This window comes from Temnothorax nylanderi, unplaced genomic scaffold, assembly GCF_030848795.1.
Source record: "Temnothorax nylanderi isolate EJ_2023f unplaced genomic scaffold, tnyl_v1.0 TNYL_tig0170_pilon, whole genome shotgun sequence".
NCBI lineage: Eukaryota > Metazoa > Arthropoda > Insecta > Hymenoptera > Formicidae > Temnothorax > Temnothorax nylanderi.
The window spans coordinates 35,116-55,115 of record NW_027249232.1 but is presented as its reverse complement, the minus strand read 5'-3'; the positions used below and the strand labels follow the sequence as shown (position 1 = coordinate 55,115).

Below are 20,000 nucleotides of genomic sequence, written 5' to 3'. Positions count from 1 at the left end.
TAGTAAATCTTTTTAAATAATAAAATGATAACAATATGATCACAGCACACATCCGATATATTATTTTGCTTGAATAAAGAAAGCACAGAGTTATAACACAAAATATGAAAGCGGTGTGACGGTAACGCTCATTGAGTTTGGTTATCTTTTTCTATCGCTTTGCAGTAACGGAAATACTATAGGGTAGAGATCCTCAAGTAAGAGATTGGACACCGTTTAGACAACTTTTGATTGGTACTTTGATCCGTCATATTGTTCAGGACAACTACGAGGGAAAAAGGTATCATTATTAAATATTTATAATATACTTAAATAATAAATTATTTTCTTTAAAATTATAAAGTATTAAATCAAAACATTACAATTATAATTATTTAACAAAATAAAAATATTAAGACTAGCGAATTAAATCAAAATTGTAATAATAATGTCAATATAGGTCGAAAATTATGTTTAGTGTAAGGAAATTAATCAAATTTATTAATGATAATATTAACGTTTCTGCTTGGCGCTTGCGAGATTTGTAACTTCAGTGCAAACAACGTGCAATTATTCAAGAAATCGTACTTGTATGATACCAACTTTATGCTAACAAGTAATAATTTATAACAAGTAATAAAAGTTTTTTTATTAAAAAATAAACAAAAATTTTGAGGAGGCTAGTATAGGTTAAGAGGTTAATAGGTTAATTAAAATAAGATATAATCTAACTAATGCTTTCTGTCGATGTTTTAAATGCTCTCGCTTCTTTAAAAATATAAATAGGAAGATAAATAATTTTGATATAGTGGTTATATATTCCGCGCTGTTTGAACACATTATTATAACGTACGTGTTTATTTTTAAATTTTTCCAAAAATTAGATTTTTTTCTTTGAACTATTAATATAAACATATATGAATTTTTAATTAAATTCATTTTTTGTATGTTAATAAACTATATAGATACTAAACTGATTTAAACATTTTTTTGAAAACGCGCCATAGGTGTCCTGAATAATATGGCGGACAGTGGATGGTGTCCAATCTCTTACTTGAGGATCTCTACTATCGGGTCATTGCTTTGAACGGGATTGGTGCATGTCTAAGAACGTGGCCGCTTGAGATGCGCAAGCAAATCTGCGCGGCTGAGTCGAAAACGAAGGATTGTCCCTACTGTATATCCTTATACTGTGGTAGTAGCATGATGTAGTAGTACACTTTACTTTCTTTCTATTTAGACCATTCATAGTTCCTATGTTCATTCCAATATTCAGTGCAGAAAATCTGACAGTGACTATCGGAGCACGTGGCAGAGCCACTATAAATTCGATGAACAAATTTAATTATATAATACTGTTATCGCAAAAAATGCCTTATGAGACACACTTGGATATGGAAATACGAAAATTGAGACCTGCTGAACTATATAAATTAGGAAGTATATTAAGTATTTCTGATTCATGGAAAAAACTGATGTCTATTGTGCCTAAACAAGGAAATGTTTCTAAATTTAGTAGTGACCATATCAGGTAATTTACATAATGTTTCGATAAATATTAAGTTTGATTCCTCGATCTCTTTATATATTTTGATAAAATTATATTTATTCGAACTTTTTCTGTAAAAATAAAAATTTGAAAAACAAATCGTCGCTCGGTAATATAAGAACAGTATAATTAATTGTTGTTCACAATGTTTGTGGAAAATTGGAAATTCATATAAAATTCGTATAATAATCAGCTATTTCCAGCAACTCTGTTGATGCGATCTTTATTGCGTTGGACGTTTCTCAAATACACACATCGCGTTGTGGACAATAAAAAAACGTCCACACACCGGGAAAATATCTCATTTTGATATTTGGACAATCATCATCCACAACGCGTCGTGATTGTTTTTTTTTTCGTTCAGTGAGCGTTTTCGGTTTTTGAGCGTAACATGTACACACACGCACGCGCGCGCATACACACACACACACATATTAACCTCAAATTTTGCGTTTATTGTCTCTGCCGTGCTTATACAACTTTAAGTATTTATATGACAGATTTCCAAATCTTTATATTTTCACATAATATGTAAGCTTAATTACCATTAATGTTACAACAAGAATTTATGTGCTATAAACCATATTGATAGGTTAAAGACATTTACACTCCCAAACAGCCAAGCCTGCTTTTTTAGCAGGCTTTACAAACTGTGTGCCGCAAGCTATACTGGCATAATTTGAGCAGTAACAAAGCATGATCTGCCGTATCAGATAATGTGCGTAGAAATGAAATAGAACTCTAGCAGAATCTGACATCATAATATAATGCCAAAAATAATGCAAAAACGAAACAGAATATGTCAGCATAGGAACAGTAAAATTTAAGTATTGCGTGTTGATATAATATGTCGACAAGAAGCAGACTAAAAATCAAGTATAGAATAACATCAGGTCGTATAGGCAGACAATCGTCAGAAGTTGAGCATATCAGAGAGCTTACTGTGATGGCAGAAACGGAGCAGAAATCGAGCATGCCCTGCCATCTCAGACAGTAACAGCATAAATACAGCAGAAGTGTCGTATGGTCTAACGTCAGAAAATAATAATAGAACCACAGCACGTATCATGTAAGATTTGCTCTTTATATGTAAATTTCATCATCGTCGTTAAATAACATCTTTTCTCGTACTTAAAATACGATCAAAATGGTATAAGAACGGTATATAAATTATGGTACTGCACAACTTGTATCAGTTGTATCGTGGAGTCCACTCTAATAATGTGGCATACTTTTGAATTGATAGTATAATTACTGTCATTAATAACAATTCTTCCCACTGAAATATTGTTTATGGTAATATAGGGGAATAAATTATATATATATATATATATATATATATATATATATATATATATATATATATAATAACCAGTACGTTATAATGAGCTATGTTCTGTTCTAGCTATATTTTTGCCATCATATTGTGACAGCAGACCATGCATCATTTCTGCTGTTTTTCTGCTGTTATTAGCTCATATGGTAAGCCATGCCCAATTCTTGCTACATTTTTACTATCACATTGTGACTGCATGTTGTGCACGATTTCTGCCGCGTTTCTGCGATTACATTGTGCCATTGTGGGCAGCAGATCGTGCTGCTAGAAAATAAGCTTAATGAGGACGTAGGGGACAAGAATCTGCTCGATGGTCATGCTTGGATCTGCTGGCATACTGTCCGCACTCTGCTAGCATTTGGCTATTAGGGCTGATTTAAGCCAAATCTACAATGTGTTCTTTGCTTCCTGTTTTCTGCTCTTAACCTCTTTGCGACTATCTCGTATTTCGCAATTCCGTCGCGTAACGCGATGTTTTTTGTTCTCTGTCGCCCAAGATAAAAATTGACGAACTTCAGAAGAGACAAGAAACATCACGTTACGCGACGGAATTGCGAAATACGAGATAGTCGCAAAGAGATTAAGAGCAGAAAACAGGAATCAAAGAGCACATTGTAGATTTGACTTTACACTTCCATCAATCGTCGAAAAACAGGCAAAAAGATACCTCTTTAATTACTGTTTTTCTATAGTAATAAATAGCGATTTTTGTTTTCCAAACCAGTTTTACATAAGATATCAATCGAGTGTACTTTTATCAATATCTAATATGAGGAACCTAAACTTAATATTTATCAAAAGCCAAAAGGCATGTAATGTAATTCAATGTATTTTTATCAACATGCGAATAAACCATCCTAATCTAAATATTTATTAGTTTCATTCTAAAGCGTATTGCATTGCTAATTTGAGAAATTTTAGGTATAAAGATTTCTTTTCTTATTGCAGTATAATTTTATGTATTCAATATTACTTTATACAAATTTTAGAGTATAAAATAATTTATATTTTATAAAAAAGTTGTAAGTCCTTGTATCTCTTTGAATATTATTAAATTGCGATTGTAGGTATTACATTACATATTGCAATAGTATTATACATATACATATTTGCTATGCTTTATTAATATACATATAAGAAGAAATAAAGAATACAAGGTTTGTACGATTAGAAATCACTTAAATAACAAAGGATCACTTAACAGTAAACTGCACGCTGAATATTTTTCAGTCTTGAAACACGGCTCTAATTTTGCCGGAACAGTAAATAATCTATATACTTAAATCGATAATCGATTTAACTAATCTATGCTAAATTAAGTCATTATAAATAAACTTAGAGAAATAAAGAACTGGTGTTATATATAGAGTAAAACTATAAGTAATGAATTTTATGATTTTGTGTTTCTTTCTGAATATTAATAAAGCATTAAATATGTTATATAATTTTATATCCTATGCTTTTCAAGTTATTGAGAAAAGTAAAAATAAAAAGATATTGATTTATAAATGCTACAGTGCAAAGTATATACATTTTATTGATAAAAATTGATACTTCATATTATTTGATAAATAAAAAATAATGTATATACCTATACACAGGTATCCTCCATTTTTCGAAAGTTTGTTTTTCGCCATCTTGCTTTTACAAAAGACTTACTTTAGTAATACCTGCTTCCACTAACCGAAAAAGGTCCGAAGAGAATTTTCGCTTTTACAAACAAAAATTTTTCCCATCTAAATTAATGATAATAATTAATATAACCTCAATTTCTATCTACAGTCTCTTGAAAAGCTTTTATTACGAATCGCATATATCGCGATAGATATGTAGCTTAAAGACGGAAGTAATTTAGTTTTCTCTTTAATCCTCTTTAATGAAAGAAACGGGATGAAAATGAAGGGAAACCAGAAAAAAGCATTATTCGAGATCACAATAAAGAGCTGACCTATTATTTTTTCTCTCATAATGCGTCATTGTTTTATCATTCATGTCCTGAATGTAAAGGGACGTGTAATGTTTTATACATGTATAGGTAAAGTCTCAAATATGCTTTAAATAATTGCTTCTTCGCTTTATGCCTTTTGGCTCAAAAGAAAGATTTCACAAGAACACTCTACTTTCGGATAGTGAGGAAAACTTGTATTAAATGAGAATAATTTTTTTAAGCACAGATTCGATTACATACGTCAATTTCAAAATATCAAATATTTTAATTCCAAAAAATCAAAGAAGAAATCTTCATACTCAGCATCATTAAAAGATTTTTAGAAATTGATTGTACTACATTTTTCTTAAGTTACTTGTCGACTTGGTTAGATGGCGCGTGTGTGAATGGTAGCGGTGAAAGTGCGTTGTGTGATTTTAGCTTTGTTTTTAGGTTTAAAGATTAGTATGTGGCAAGTAGGGATAATGGAAAGATAGGGTGTAAGTAGGGGATGCGATGAGAATGAAGGGAGATAGTAGGATGCAAGTAGAGAAAAGTAGTATAGAAGTGTTTAGAGAACGTGGTAGGATGAGGTTATGGTGACGAGTCAGTTAGGCGGGAAAGGCGGCAATGGTAATGTAGGTAAAGTAGGGAAGGTTTCGATCGATGATTGTAAAGAAGATTGTATGATAAGTGATTAGCTAAAGAGCCTTCGGTCGTAAATTAAGCATAGGTTAAGAAGATAGTTAAAGGGATGACAGGTTGAACTCAGAACACAGGTAAATTTTAGATTGGGAAATATAGGATCAAGAATAAGAAGAGGAAGAAGAGGAAAAGGGAAGAAAACAGAGGAGAGGACAAGATGTAGGTGAAAGAAGCGCTGTTATAGAAGAGGTTATACGAAACAAGGGAGGATTAAATGTGAAAAGGATTATCGAAGAAGAAAGAAGAAAAAGTAGATGTAACAGCTCTAGAGTTACGGGTTCATGGAAATGAAAAGAAGGAAGGTGAAATAAAGCTAGGACACAAGGATTGGCGGGTCCAGAGGTGTTCCAGGAAAGGGAAGTAAAAGAAGATAAGTAACTGAGGAAGGGTTAAGCCAATGATGAAGAAGAGAGAAGAAGGAAAAGAAAGGTGAAGGAAAGCGATTGGCGAAATCCTGAAACAAGGATTGGCGAAACTTATCTTTTTTTTTTTTGCTTTCCGTAGGAAGAGGGGAAGCAAAAGAGGGGAAGATGCCTCGCGCATCTTCCCGGGCCCCGGCACCCGAGGTATGTGGGGCTTGCACCCACTAAAACCCCTCTTCCTGAAACATAGCACGCTGGACAACAGTTGCGATACGCGGAGAGCTACTGGGCATACATCACGTACTACAACAGTGGCGAAACTTATCTGCGTTGAAGGAAAGGAAAGGTAAAAGAAGATGGAAATAGGAAAAGGAGTAAACGAGGACACAAGGCGTGGTGAGAAGAGGAGAGGAAGAAGAGGAAGGAAATGTGGAAGGAGGAAAAATAAGAGGTATGGACGTTACAGCTTAAGAAAGGACGCAGCAGTTTTCTGGAAATATTAGAATCTTTGGATGGCACGGATGCGAATCCAGGTATATTAGTTATGCAACGGCAGATAGGAGGTACGGGAAGATAACCAGAGATCGCACGCGCGCGCGCGGAGGAAATAAATGTTGCTTTGGAGGGAACGAGAGAAGAAGAGCTGGGAGACAATTTAGTAAGAGTGGAGAGGAGCAGTGCCGAGGAATTGGGCAAATAAGGAAGAGGAATGGAGCGATTCGAGGGCACAGAAGTTATATTGGAAGAGAAAAGAAAAGAAGAGGAGGGAGGGGCATACAGAGAGGTGTGATGAGTTCGGTAGGGCTGGGGACATAGGAAAGTATTAGTTAGGAAGCAGGAGATTTGTTATTAGTCGAGTTTATTATATGTAGGTGTATGTAAATATTTGAGTGTAAGAGTTTTACAGTTAAATTGAGTATTGTAAGATGAGAGAGTTGCGTTAATATTTTAAGGTAAAAGTAAAGAATTATTAAAATATCAAGATATGATTGAAAAACAGGAAAATAGTTGTAATATTAAGGTAGAGGTAGGGATAAAGAAAAAGAGAGAGAATTATGTTTTGTAGTTTTAAGATTAGGCTTTGAGTTTCGCACGCAGAAGTTATGGAAGATATGAGTTTAAGGTATATGATAGGTTCTGGAGTATAAGGTTTATAGAGAGAATGCATTGATTTAGAATTTCAAGTGTTATAAGTTTTAGGAGGCAAGGAATATTATTAAAGGAGATTTGAGAAGAATTTAGAAATATATGGAATATTAATATTAGTTGTTGCGCGTTGTTGTATGAAGGTATGTGTGTGTGTGTATAGGTGAATAATGTCCGTTTCTTGGCCTACTGCTCAAGCGGACTAGGTTCAAATATTTGAGTTTAGGTTGTGAGTTTAACGTGCAAATAATGGGTTTAGTTGTTTAGGGTTTAAGGCATGGTTTTTCTAAAAATTTAAGAAAGTACGGAATAATGAATTAACAGTTGCACGCGTTAAGATAAAAAAGTTGGTATGAATGTGTCTAAGGTATATTGTAAACCAAGTCCATTTCTTGGCTTTTTGTAGCTGAAATTAAATAAATCTATCTATCTTAAGTTACTTGTCATTAATAAATATCGGATTTTTTATATGCATATTAGTGGAAAAGAGTAATTAATAAGATTAGGTTATTTATAATATCCAACATATTTATACCTAACATACGTTGCAGTATGAATATGTTGGATATTATAAATAACATAATTTTAGTTATTAACTGCTCTTTTCCACCAATCTGCATATAAAAAAATCCGATGTCTAGTCATTAATAATAATTTATATTTTGATTATACATTATTGTGATGATTGCATGATTTATAGCATCATTGAACAAACGGCACGTAGAGACAATCGCAATGCAGCTCAAATATTTTTGGATGAGTGGAGTACTATGGGGAGGAAGAGACCAACATTAAAATTTTTACTAGAACTTCTTATAAAAGCAGAATTATTTAGGGCCGCTGACTATGTGGCATGTGATATATTAAAACGTAAAGTTGTTTTTTCATAATTTTATATATACAGGGAATGTTATATACTTAAAAAATGTGTACTAATTATATAGAGTTATTTCTTACCAAAAATTGAGTAAAAAAATCTTGAATTATTTTTTCTCTCTAATGTTTAATAAAACGGTAATTATTAAATAAAACTAATCTTTAATCATGCCATCCTTTAGATAGGCGTACGTCAGTGAGCCTCATACCTGGTACATGAGTGCTCTGCCGCTAAAAGTCGTCATACACATTACTAGGTGCATTCACTGACGTACACCTGTCTAAAGGACGGCGTTAATTAGATTAAGTTTACTTAATAATTATCGTTTTAAACATTATAGAAAAAAGACGATTCAATACTTTTCGACTCAATTTTTGAGACAGAATAGCACTGTACAATCAGTGGATACTCTTTAAAAAACACCCTGTATATAAAACTTTTTTAGTACATTTAAAAGAATTATAATTATTCTTACTTATTACTTTATTTTTATTATACAGAGGAAAGACCAAAGAGGCCAGATTATGGTCCAGCTGCTTCTATCGATATAAGTGATGCAGCCATAAATCAATTACTAGATAAGCAAATGCTTCCACAGAATACATTTGCTAATTCTATAATAATAGGATCAACATCAGAGCTGATATCAAAAATTAATAGAATATGCCCTTCTGAAAAACCTGCAAATGTGCAGGCAGCGCAAAGTTATAAGTATGAAGAATTACCATCTGAAGAATTACCTGTATTTCTTAATAACTGTAAATAACTTATAAAGAAGTGCTTATAATAAAGGGATGTTTGTATTTTAACTGTCTAAAGCAATGGATGTTTGATATTGATCTAGGTTTGTAATTCGTCTATTAAAAAATATATGTACGCAATATAAATAAATGTTATATTTTGAGAAATTTGATAAATTAAAGGAGCCATCTCAGATATTTATTTTGTAATTCTTCCACCACCTTCCATTCTTTCCACTCTTATATTTCTATCTCAATATTTCGCTATCTCAGTCATTCCCAAACCTTTTCTTCCTAATTTTTCATATCAAAAACCCAGTCCAATTCACAATGCTGCTGTAGAATGGGATACGTAGAACACAGAGAAGTTACTTCTTCGTCATTGGCAATCTTGAATCCGAAGTTTTGAGCTTCTGCACAGTTGTTAGACAAGGTTGATTTTTTCACACGTAGTTAGCGTATCCGTGCTTCAGTACAGTGTGTCTGTTAGTAAAATAAGGTTTATTAATCGCTTGTAAATCGTCCATACAAAACTTTTTAAAAATTTGGTAATTGTCCAGTTTAAAGGCCTCACCTCTAATATCGATAAAATTAACCGATGCGTTTTTGCACGAAACGAAAGAATCTGGCAGAAAAATGTTTAAGGAGGGTATGCAAAATTGAGTTTTGGGAACTGTTAGGAGAACGAATAAATTTTACGTATTTTTACATATTTTGAGTCGTAGAATTTGAATATGACCATTGTTCGTGTAAATGTAGCGGGGATGAAATGATTGGAGTCCAATGTCAAGGTCCGGTGTGACTGGTAGTTTATTGATCGGCGCACAGTAACTTTGCGAGGGCTTGTAGTTGAGACAGGACACTCATATAGAACAAGAAATATAAAAGTTTTAAACTACCGATAGCGCATTAACGTTGAAACTTCAAACTTCAAAATGCGTGTTTAATATTCTGAGAAATTTTTTCTCTATTAACTACAGTAGAGCAGATTGATTTTCTTAGTTTTCAGCAATTTCGGTAATTTCAAGTGCGATGGAAGACACGGAACAAAATTGTTTTAGCTGATAAATGTTATTGTTTGTTATTGCAGTCTAATCGGACTACGAAACTTTGTTATAGCGATTTTGATTGGACCTACCTTTTTGCGACAGTACTGACTTAAAGAAAAAACGAAAAATATGTAATTTTTTACATGTTTTTTAAACTCGATTTGCTGATAGAAAACGTAAGGTGAAGAAAAAAAACACTAACAACGTTCGAAAGGACTAAGTTTCAGCTTTCCAATAATTTTTTGCAGAATGCTGTGCGTTGATTCTTTCACGAGTTACAAGCGATTAAAGTCAAAATTTGCATTAAAAATGTTTATTTTGACGGATCAAGCTTTATCATTGTAACGTTTTTTTTTTAAAGGTAATTAAAATCGGCAAGAAGCATTTGAAAGAAGTTTCAAGCATTAAAATTCTTTTTTAATTTTTTAATGTCTGCGATAATTTTTCGCCAAGTTTTAGTGGTTTGAAAATCGAGAGACTAAGTGTCTCTTAATTTAAAAAAAAATTTAAACAATATTCCTTCAATTCCTGAAAATTGTGTCACAATTAAAAAATAAATGTATAGAATAAAAACACATTTTCTATAGTTAATAAATTCAAGCCCTGAATAAAGTGATGTTGGAAAGAATAATAGTAGAATAATCGCCAATCAATTTTCTTATGCTTATGTTTATGCGCTATAAAAATTTGTCTGGATATATCCTTAGAGACTTCATGTCTGTAAGAGACTTTGTGTCTGTAAAGCCTTCTGTCCACGATGCTAGAAATCGGTCCGAGAAAAAGTTACTAGAACTCGAATCGTGTACACAGGCAACTCGGATGAATTTCTCAAATAGAAATCTTGTACAGGAAAATTTATCCTGTCCCATTTTTCCGTACAAGTTGTCAATTCAATTCTATGTTGCCAACGTTATTACTTTATAAATAGCTAGTCAATGATGGTCAATGTAACGATGGACAACGGAAATGTATCATAAATCTTTGATAAATAGAGAAAAGAGAATTATATATATATATTCCACGGGCCCAGGCTCATACTCAGCTCTCGACCCCACATTTTTCGACTATAACGCTATCTAGAATCATCAAAGTACAACTACTTCTATTAGCCCAGTAAAATTAGCTCGAAAAACACCGAATATCTACAAAACGGATTGACAAGCCAATTTTTTGAAGGTGAGTAGAGGGTCATAGGAGATGCCCAAATTCACAAAGTTTCAACAAAATTTTCCTGTGCATCGGCGACCATCTTGAAAATAGGGGTAAGTTTGGATATCTTGGCTCCTATAGGTCGGATTTTTTACATTTTGTTTTGTTTTGTAGGGAAAAATATTTGCTACAACTTTTGTTGAAAAAATTTTTTAATAGCTGTCAAGAAAAAAAAGTTCCAACAAAAAAGTGCTGTCAATTTGAACAGTTTTATTGACAATTATATTGCCTCCTGTTGGTTTTATCAAAAAAATGTTCAAATAAAACTTGTAGAGGACTCAATTCTCTACAATTGCTCTACAACGCTCTTTTACCCTTATGAAAAAGTAGTACTGGTTTTAATACTGGAAAAAGTATTGGTGAAAGTACTGGAGACATTAACCCGGGAAAAAATGATTAGATATAATCATATATAATTATATCTGGTATATATATAATTATATATAATTATATATGTTTTTATATGGGGTCATATCTAATTATACATGGCCACATGTGCAATCAGTGGTCCCACATACAACCAGATATAGCACCATATCTAATCGTATATAAATGTATGTGAAGCCAGATATAATGATATATGAGTAGTGCACCCTACATATAACTAGATATAACATTATATAAAACTATATATGAAATTATATATAGCCAGATATATTAATGTGACTAATTTTGTCCTATGTACAACCAGATATAGCACTATATCTGTATAGATATAGATTCGCAAGTCATCATATATGCTACAGATATTTAATCTTAAATTTAAAAATTTATTTGAATTGTTTTTATATATATTATAGATATTAAATTCAAAAATTCGTTACATAATATTATAATATAATTCAGTATTATAAAATAATACTGCAGGTCATGTGTGCGTGGAACTTGGAAAACTTCCAGCGTAATATTTAACAATTAATATTATTAGTAAAATTCATAATTATATACTAATAACTATGGGTAGTGTTTTATAAAGAATATAATTTATTTTCATGTATTTGGCTTTATTCAGCTAGTGCATATTATTGTACAGTAGTAAAAACTTATGATTATATATAATTATGTTTACCAAATTTTTCTAAATAAATTTGGTCTTTTGCATATGTATTCGCCGACTTTTAAAACTTGAATTATTGATTTGATGCTTTCCAATTTGATTAAGAGAAATTTGCTATTTTTCTGTACGGGTATGATATGCTTCACTATTGCTTTCGTTTTGTTTTGATAAAACATTTTTGTACATTTAACAGAAAAGCACTGAATTATGAAGCACAATTTATTTTGAATTTCAAAGAAAAATCGGATTTCGCCATAAATACAAGAGTTATTAAGCATCTTTATTTGTACTGTGTAACTATTTGTTTTAGTGATTTATATGAGTTTGAAGTATAAATTTCTTTATTAATTTTCGCTCGAGTGTATACTTTTACATCATCCATTGAGTGTAGACCTTCAGATAATAATAATTGACGTTCAACGTCATTCAAGTCAACAGTTACATTTTTACCTAGAAGCTGATATTTTTTTAATTCATGATCTTCTACAGTGGTATCATGTTTATCAGTCACACGGTTCTTCAATACTTGAACACCTTGGGCAATAGTTAAAATATTAACAATTTCTTGACCCATGTGTTTATTACCGTGGACGCAATTGGCTATAAATCCATTATAATTTTCGAACGGAAAAGCTGACGTAGCCCATAAAGGACCCCATCGTTTAACCGACAGTACAAGATGTGCAAGCTGATGAGCATTGTACGTTAAGTCTCTGTCACTGTAAAGCGTCGGTATTCCTTCTCTAAATAATTTTATTAATTCGTCCGCTTGTTGAAGATCAATTATTGTGATACGTTCTTGTAGCAAGGTATATAGAGCAATGACTATAAGCATCCAATGTTGGAAATATTTATCCGGTAAATAATTAACCAATGCTGGAAGAGAATAAAATAAAATCCAGTTATAATATTCTGATGCTTTGTAAAATTGAAACTCAGATATCGGTCTTGGTAATCGACTAAATGACTGAAGAGGTCGAATATTAACCAAAAAATTATCAATTTCTTTACTGAATCGTTTAATATTCCAAGGGCCGCTTCTCTTTAGCCATATAGTAATAAAGTGTTTTACTACTCCAAGAAGTACCGAATGCATAAACTCTGGTAAAACACATGTTCCAAGGTCAACGAGAGGCAGACAGGAAATTACAGAATAACCCTTTACACCTTTGATGTGGATTTTGTTTGATTTAAGTACTCGTCGAGCTTGCTGTTCCATTCTTGCTCCAGTTCTTAATGTTACGTTGTCCTTCAAAGGGTATATACGACAGCTTTTTTTCTTACTACTCGTTGACATTGTTTAGTTCTTATTTCACACGTATTACAACCATAATGACCATTGAACCCAGCAAACACAGATATATAACGATTATATTGCCAGTATATAACGAAATGTAACACGCTATATAACACGATCGTAACAGTTATGCAGACGTTAGTTGTAATTTCGCATATATGGATTATTGCAGTTATATAATATAAATATAGCGATGTTATATAACATTTATATAGCAGTAATATACTTTAAAGCATTTTTGTTATATAACTGCAGTGTAACCGTTATCGTACATTTTATTGTATATTAATTAATTTATAATTTGCCTTTTGTACATACTAATTCCAGAAAAGGTTTTTAAATTAATTCTAAGCGAAAACAAACTGTTTTATTTGCTTTTGCTTGAAATTAATTTAAAAACCTTTTCTGGAATTAGTATGTGCAAAAGACATACATGGTTTTGCGTAGGAAAGGGACAAATATAAATATATATTGAATAATCATTTTATTAGATATATTTTGCACTCCAAACATGTAGAAAATATATATTATATTTTTCTATATATATTATATTAATATATAATAACATTTTTCTTATTTGGTTAATGAACATTTTTGGTTAATAAACAGCTTTTTATCACAATACATATTGATCCAGTCAAGGATCATTCAAGGATTCCTCACATAAAATCTTTGGTATATTCTATGGAATATATGCGATATATTCCAAAATCTAAATTTCATATTGGCTGGTGGTTTCCACATTCTTCAATTTAAATATATCTACTGTTGTTGTATATATAATTAAATATAGGCTGTACTTGCACATATGTATATATAATATATATATTATTATAAGCATCAGACATGAATCTGTTTTTGTTGTGGAGTCCACCAGTCAATTCTCTATAGAAAATAATTATGTAAAACTAGTCAATTGTACAATCTCTGATTTTCAATCACAATTTTGTAAAAAGACAATCAAATTGCGTTCGTAAAAAAGGAAAAAATTTTACTAGCGGTTTAATGAACATAAGACATTTTAAGCACTGACAAGTGATTCAAATTTCAGAGTTGTATGACAATTAATATTGATCCTTATAATTAACTTATAATATATAACTTATACTAGCCTTTTACTTTATCATAACGCGTTTATCTGTCGGACTTATACCTATAGTTTAATAATCTCTTTTCTGAATCATTTTACGGGCATGCTTGTCTAGTGGACATCAAAAGGAGATGTATTCATGTTTCCTCTGGAAGATTTATAGGCTAGTGCGAAATCTATTCCTAAAAGGGGCAGTTCCAGCACCCACTGGTCAAAGCTCGAGCAAGGACATCGACCAATGCGGACTCTGTCCTCGCCAGAGGACAGTCCCAGCACCCACTGGTCTAAACCAGGAGTGCTGGCACTATCTCCTTGTAGAAATATTCCGCACTAACCTAAGTCCTCCATATAAGTACATCTCCATCTAATGTCTGATAAATGAGCACATTGTGATTGCAAACAAATTAAAAAAGATTATTAAGCTATAAGTACGAAAGATAATGGAAACATATCCATTTCTCTAAAAAATGAAAAAATAACATTTCTCACTTGCGGTTGAATAAACTAGAAAAATAGCTTTTAAGCGTTGACAATTAAGTGATTAAAATTTCAGAGGTTATAAAATAGTACAATGAGCCATAACAAAATATTATTGCAAATTTTTTAAGCCTTAAAATTAAAATAAACCTTTAAGGAGGTTCTACAGATAATGGATGTATCTAAAAATTGGAAAAACTTCATGGACGTATAAATTGAGATGCGAGAAAAGTGCTCGAAAAATTTTAGCATCGGTTGTCGTGTAAAAATTTGCAAAAATGAATTTTGAAATTACAGTTTTTAACATGAGCTCTTATGGCAGAGGGGTTCCTGGAGACAGGAAACGAGATATTAATTATATGAAGGCGACCTACCAGAGATTCGAAAAACGGAGCTCTAATAGATCTTAATCTAAGCTTTTCAGAAATATCGAGAAAAACAAGGGTTATCGCGTAAAATTTTATGATATTGGCTATTGAAACAGGCCATATCACAGTTCACGTAGCGTGCTTCGAATAACAAGGGAGATTTGGCAACGTCGCAGCGACTGCACCCGCGCGAAAAGTGTACAGCCAGTACAGCACCACAGTATGACAGCACCTCAAACTTAAGCACCTAACCTTTACGAGCGCTTACGGAGGAGTACTCGCTCTAGAATTATGTGAAATAACCACGGTCATATGAGCAGAACAGCGAGACTCAAGTTCGCGACGTTACCACATTTTCTCGCATGTATAAGCCGCCGGAGTCAAAGGAGCACTTACACGATATTTTTAATTATTCCTCGCTTCGACTAATATGGGTATGATATAGGCTCTAACGTCATCAAAATTCACGAAAATATTTTATGAATACTTAGAATTGATGAATTTGAAGATTTTCTCTTCATCTCTCAACTGACTAGAGAGTACCTGTAGAACCTCCTTAAATACGTATGATGTATTTTCTTAAGTTTTGTTCTCCTTGTCCTTCTCTTTTTCTTCTCTTGTTTTACGCTGTTTTGCGAAGCGGATCCATTCAGCCGCAATATTATCAAATTCGGACTCTGTGAGCGTCGAATGGTGCGAGGTAATATGTCCTTAAAACAAAAATAAAAATATGAGCAATATAATTAGATATTACAATGATAGATATTAATAAATAGCGATTCCATGTACTAAAACTATAATTCATAAAAATAATAAAATTGCATCTAACGCTTTTGAACTCTTCGGTTTAAAAATCAAAATAAAAAACTCTGCAAAGCTCTTACTTTGTTTCCAGCACAACGATATAAATTCTACTTAACATTTCAACAAATATTGTTACTTTCGACAAACAATAAACTCTTAAATTATCTACCAACGAAAACGTGACGAAATTACAACACCAACTGTACAGAATCAATCGGATAACGAAATATCTCGCTCCGAAATAAGATTACAGAAACCGATTCTTAGGGTACTTTCCGTTTCACGCACGATGAGCATAATGCATTACTTATCCTTGTTATTATATGTATATATAATATATACATATATACATATAATACATATATATAATAATAATACCTTTATATTAAATATGTGCACAACGTGTTCTAACCTATAATAAGTAATACATACCTTCAAGTTATCTAGCTCTCGTACGAGGGCGAATCAAAGCCACGTCCTCCGTCCTCGACCGTCTCTCGCCGGCGTCGAGTCCTTTCACGAGCGCCGGGCCGTCGCACGCACGAGACATCCGCGAACGCGGTTCACGATTACGATCTCCCACGGACGGACGCGGTCTTCCAACTGAATATCGTCGCGATAGGAACGAGGCACGATGGCACTAGCGGAAGCTGCGGAAGCGGAAAGAGACTTAGGGCCGGTCTACAATCAGTCGTATTCGGAGGATATTTTCCGTTTCACGCACGATGCGCATAATGCATAATGTATCCTTGTTATTCATCGAGTGTTAATAAACAATGATAAATGATGCATTATGCGCATCGTGCGTGAAACGGAAAATACCCTCCGACATACGACTGTACGACTGATTGTAGACCGACCTTTAGGGTATTTTCCGTTTCACGCATGATGCGCATAATGCATCATTTATCCAATTGTTTATTAACACTCGATGAATAACAAGGATAAATAATGCATTATGCGCATCGTGCGTGAAACGGAAAATACCTCCTAATGTGCACAACGTGTTCTAACCTATAATAGCTCGATCAAGCGATCTCTCGTACGAGGGCGAATCAAAGGCAGGTCCTCGACCGTCTCTCGCCGGCGTCGCGTCCTTTCACGAGCGACGGGCCGCCGCGCACACGAGACACCCGCGAACGCGGTTCACGATTTTCCACGGACGGGCGCGGTCTTCTAATGTATTATTGTCACGATTGTGGCACGATGGCACTAGCAGAAGCGGCGAGAGACCGCGAACTTGCGTGCGCCGCTATGGCGCATGCTATCGAGGTTATATAATTCCGGCGGTAATTGAAATTATGTTATATAATATTTATATAATATCAACGCAACCGTTGTTGTATAACACGCATATATAACAGTTGTATTAATGTGCATTTATTATAACATATAAATAACGGAGCAACATAATAGTTTTATAACCCAGTTATATTATAGTAATAATGTAAAGTTATATAACTGTTATGCTACTCCAGTATAACACCTGTTATATAATCTGTTACTCCCAGGTTATATATCAATTATATTTGGTGTTTGCTGGGGGATACACGCATACTCTCTCTCTCTCTCTCTCTCTCTCTCTCTCTCTCTCTCTCTCTCTCTCTCTCTCTCTCTCTCTCTCTCTCTCTCTCTCTCTCTCTCTCTCTCTCTCTCTCTCTCTCTCTCTCTCTCTCTCCCTCTCTCTCTCCCTCTCTCTCTCTCTCCCTCCCTCTTTCTCTCCCTCCCTCCCTCCCTCCCTCCCTTTCTCCCTCCCTCCCTCCCCTTCTTCCCTCCCTCCCTCCCTAATCCCTCCCCCCTCCCTCCCCCCTCCCTTCCTCCCCCCTCCCTTCCTTCCTCCCTCCCCTCCCTCCCTTCCTTCCTCCCTCCCTCCCCCCCTCCCTCCCTCCTTTCCTCCCTCCCCTCCCTTCCTTCCTCCCTCTCTCCCTCCCTCCCTTCCCTCCCTCCCTCCCTCCCTCCCTCCCTCCCTCCCTCCCTCCCTCCCTCCCTCCCTCCCTCCCTCCCTTCCTCCCTCTCGATTATTTCCCGAAAAATTAGAAAAATTAGAAAAACCGGTTTCCAGAAAATCGGTAACAAAAAACTATACACATAGTGGCACTCCCGGAAAATTCTAGCCCTATTTCATATACTTTTGGTAAAAATTAGGTTCAGGGGTTTGGGCTGGGCGTTGATGAGTCAGTCAGTCAGTCAGGATATTTGTCTTCTATATATATAGACCGGTTTCCAGAAAATCGGTAACAAAAAACTATACACATAGTGGCACTCTCCGGAAAATTCTACCCCTATTTCATATACTTTTGATAAAAATTCGGTTCAGGGGTTTGGGCTGGGCGTTGATGAGTCAGTCAGTTGATGAGTCAGTCAGAACATCTTAATTGGAAAAATTAAAAAACCGGTTTTCAGAAAATCGGTAACAAAAAACTATACACATAATGGCACTCCCCGGAAAATTCTACCCCTATTTCATATACTTTTGGTAAAAATTCGGTTCAGGGGTTTGGGCTGGGCGTTGATGAGTCAGTCAGTTGATGAGTCAGTCAGGACATCTTCCTTTATATATATAGATATTGTATATACGTAAGAGTCAAAAATGCAAAAAGCGACTATAAATGTATTTTTTTACGTTCACTCCTTTAAAGCTTTCTGTAAAAAAGTAATTAATTTTTCTTGTATAAAAATTTCACTCTAAATTTGAAAATTTTCATGGCAATGTTCAATGCACTGACATCCTTATTTTTACATTTGCTTCTTTAAATTTATGTCTGTTTTAAATTACGTAAAAAATTTGCTAACAATATTGTAAAAAATGTTGATTATCAAAATAATCTTTGTAGGGTAATATTATTATTATTACATCATTCGAGATATGTCGTCTGACGAGATTTCATCTGGCGATCTGCAATCGCCAGTTACGAAGAAAAGATACAAACTTTGGAAAGAAGATTCCACAGCTCCGGTATGTATAATATATATGCATAACTCTGCAATATATCATATATTGTAGCTGTATATAATTACTGTAATCTTCAGTAATTTCTAATAAACTTCAACGTAAGAGTAAATTTGTTCTTCACAATTAATTTATATAATTCTGATTTTTTAGTGGTTATTTTTTTTTAATTCTCTTTGCATGGATATATATAGTATTATTTTCAAATTATTTTCTCAATTAAAAGTTGAAAAATTATAATACAAAAAATTACTGGAATTTAATTGTGTGAGAATATGATAAATGTGGAAATATTCAAAAATTTATATCTTAAGAACTTATATTTGAGTATAGAAAATATTAAACATGACCAATTTAATTCCTTATTTAATTTCCAACGTTCGCTATTTCTAAATTAACTTATTGTACTTCGTCCATTTTAAGGCTATATGTATTAATTATATTCTGTTTTTAGGTTCCATTAAGGACGTTATCCAGGTGGCGTCGGAATTCGGAATACATCGTATGGCACGCCGTTTTACTTTTTAATGGCATCAATAATATTCTACACAATATAAAAGTTTCCAAAAATAATTGTCTTAAGAAAAATAGTGATTCTTACTAATGATTTTAAATTATGTCGAACATAATAAAAATTGGATGAATTAAAATTATGTCGGGACATAAAAATAATTCCAAATTTTTATTATGTTCCGACATCATTGTAATTCATCCAATTAAAATTATATCGGAACATAATAAAAATTGTACGGCAAGTCGTTTTACTTTTTAATAGCATAATAAATATTCCATTCAATACAAAAGATCAAATTAAGAAAAATCACAATTCTTATTAATGAATTAAAATTATGTCAAGACATCATAAAAATTCGGAATTATTTTTACGTGTCGACATAATTTTAATTCATCCAATTTTTATGATGTCGCGACATAATTTTAATTCATTGAATTAAAATTTGATATACATAATAAAAATTGGATGGCACACCGTTTTACTTTTCAATAGCATAAATAATATTCTACACAATATAAAAGTTTCAAAAAATATTTGTCTTGAGAAAAATAGCGAAGATTCTTA

The 20,000-nt window shown here is 33.2% G+C and overlaps 1 protein-coding gene and 2 long non-coding RNA genes across 3 annotated transcripts; 1 reads left to right on the top strand and 2 right to left on the bottom strand.

Annotated features, from left to right (window-relative positions):
- Window positions 1-1,239: 1,239 nt before the first annotated feature.
- Window positions 1,240-8,819, top strand: Tub (interleukin 1 receptor associated kinase 4 tube). The gene is made up of 3 exons (XM_071715704.1): window positions 1,240-1,510; window positions 7,705-7,874; window positions 8,382-8,819. Exons 1-3 carry the CDS (start codon window positions 1,311-1,313, stop codon window positions 8,645-8,647), a joined length of 636 nt encoding a protein of 211 aa, XP_071571805.1. The 5' UTR covers window positions 1,240-1,310; the 3' UTR covers window positions 8,648-8,819.
- On the bottom strand, window positions 8,756-9,461 carry LOC139777976 (uncharacterized). Its single transcript, XR_011719453.1, has 2 exons — window positions 9,196-9,461; window positions 8,756-9,104 (listed from the first exon to the last, which is right to left on the bottom strand). It is a non-coding gene; the product is annotated as an uncharacterized lncRNA (long non-coding RNA).
- Window positions 9,462-13,711: 4,250 nt separating this feature from the next.
- Window positions 13,712-17,342, bottom strand: LOC139777988 (uncharacterized). The gene is made up of 3 exons (XR_011719459.1): window positions 16,987-17,342; window positions 16,405-16,622; window positions 13,712-15,878 (listed from the first exon to the last, which is right to left on the bottom strand). It is a non-coding gene; the product is annotated as an uncharacterized lncRNA (long non-coding RNA).
- Between the last annotated feature and the right edge of the window lie 2,658 nt (window positions 17,343-20,000).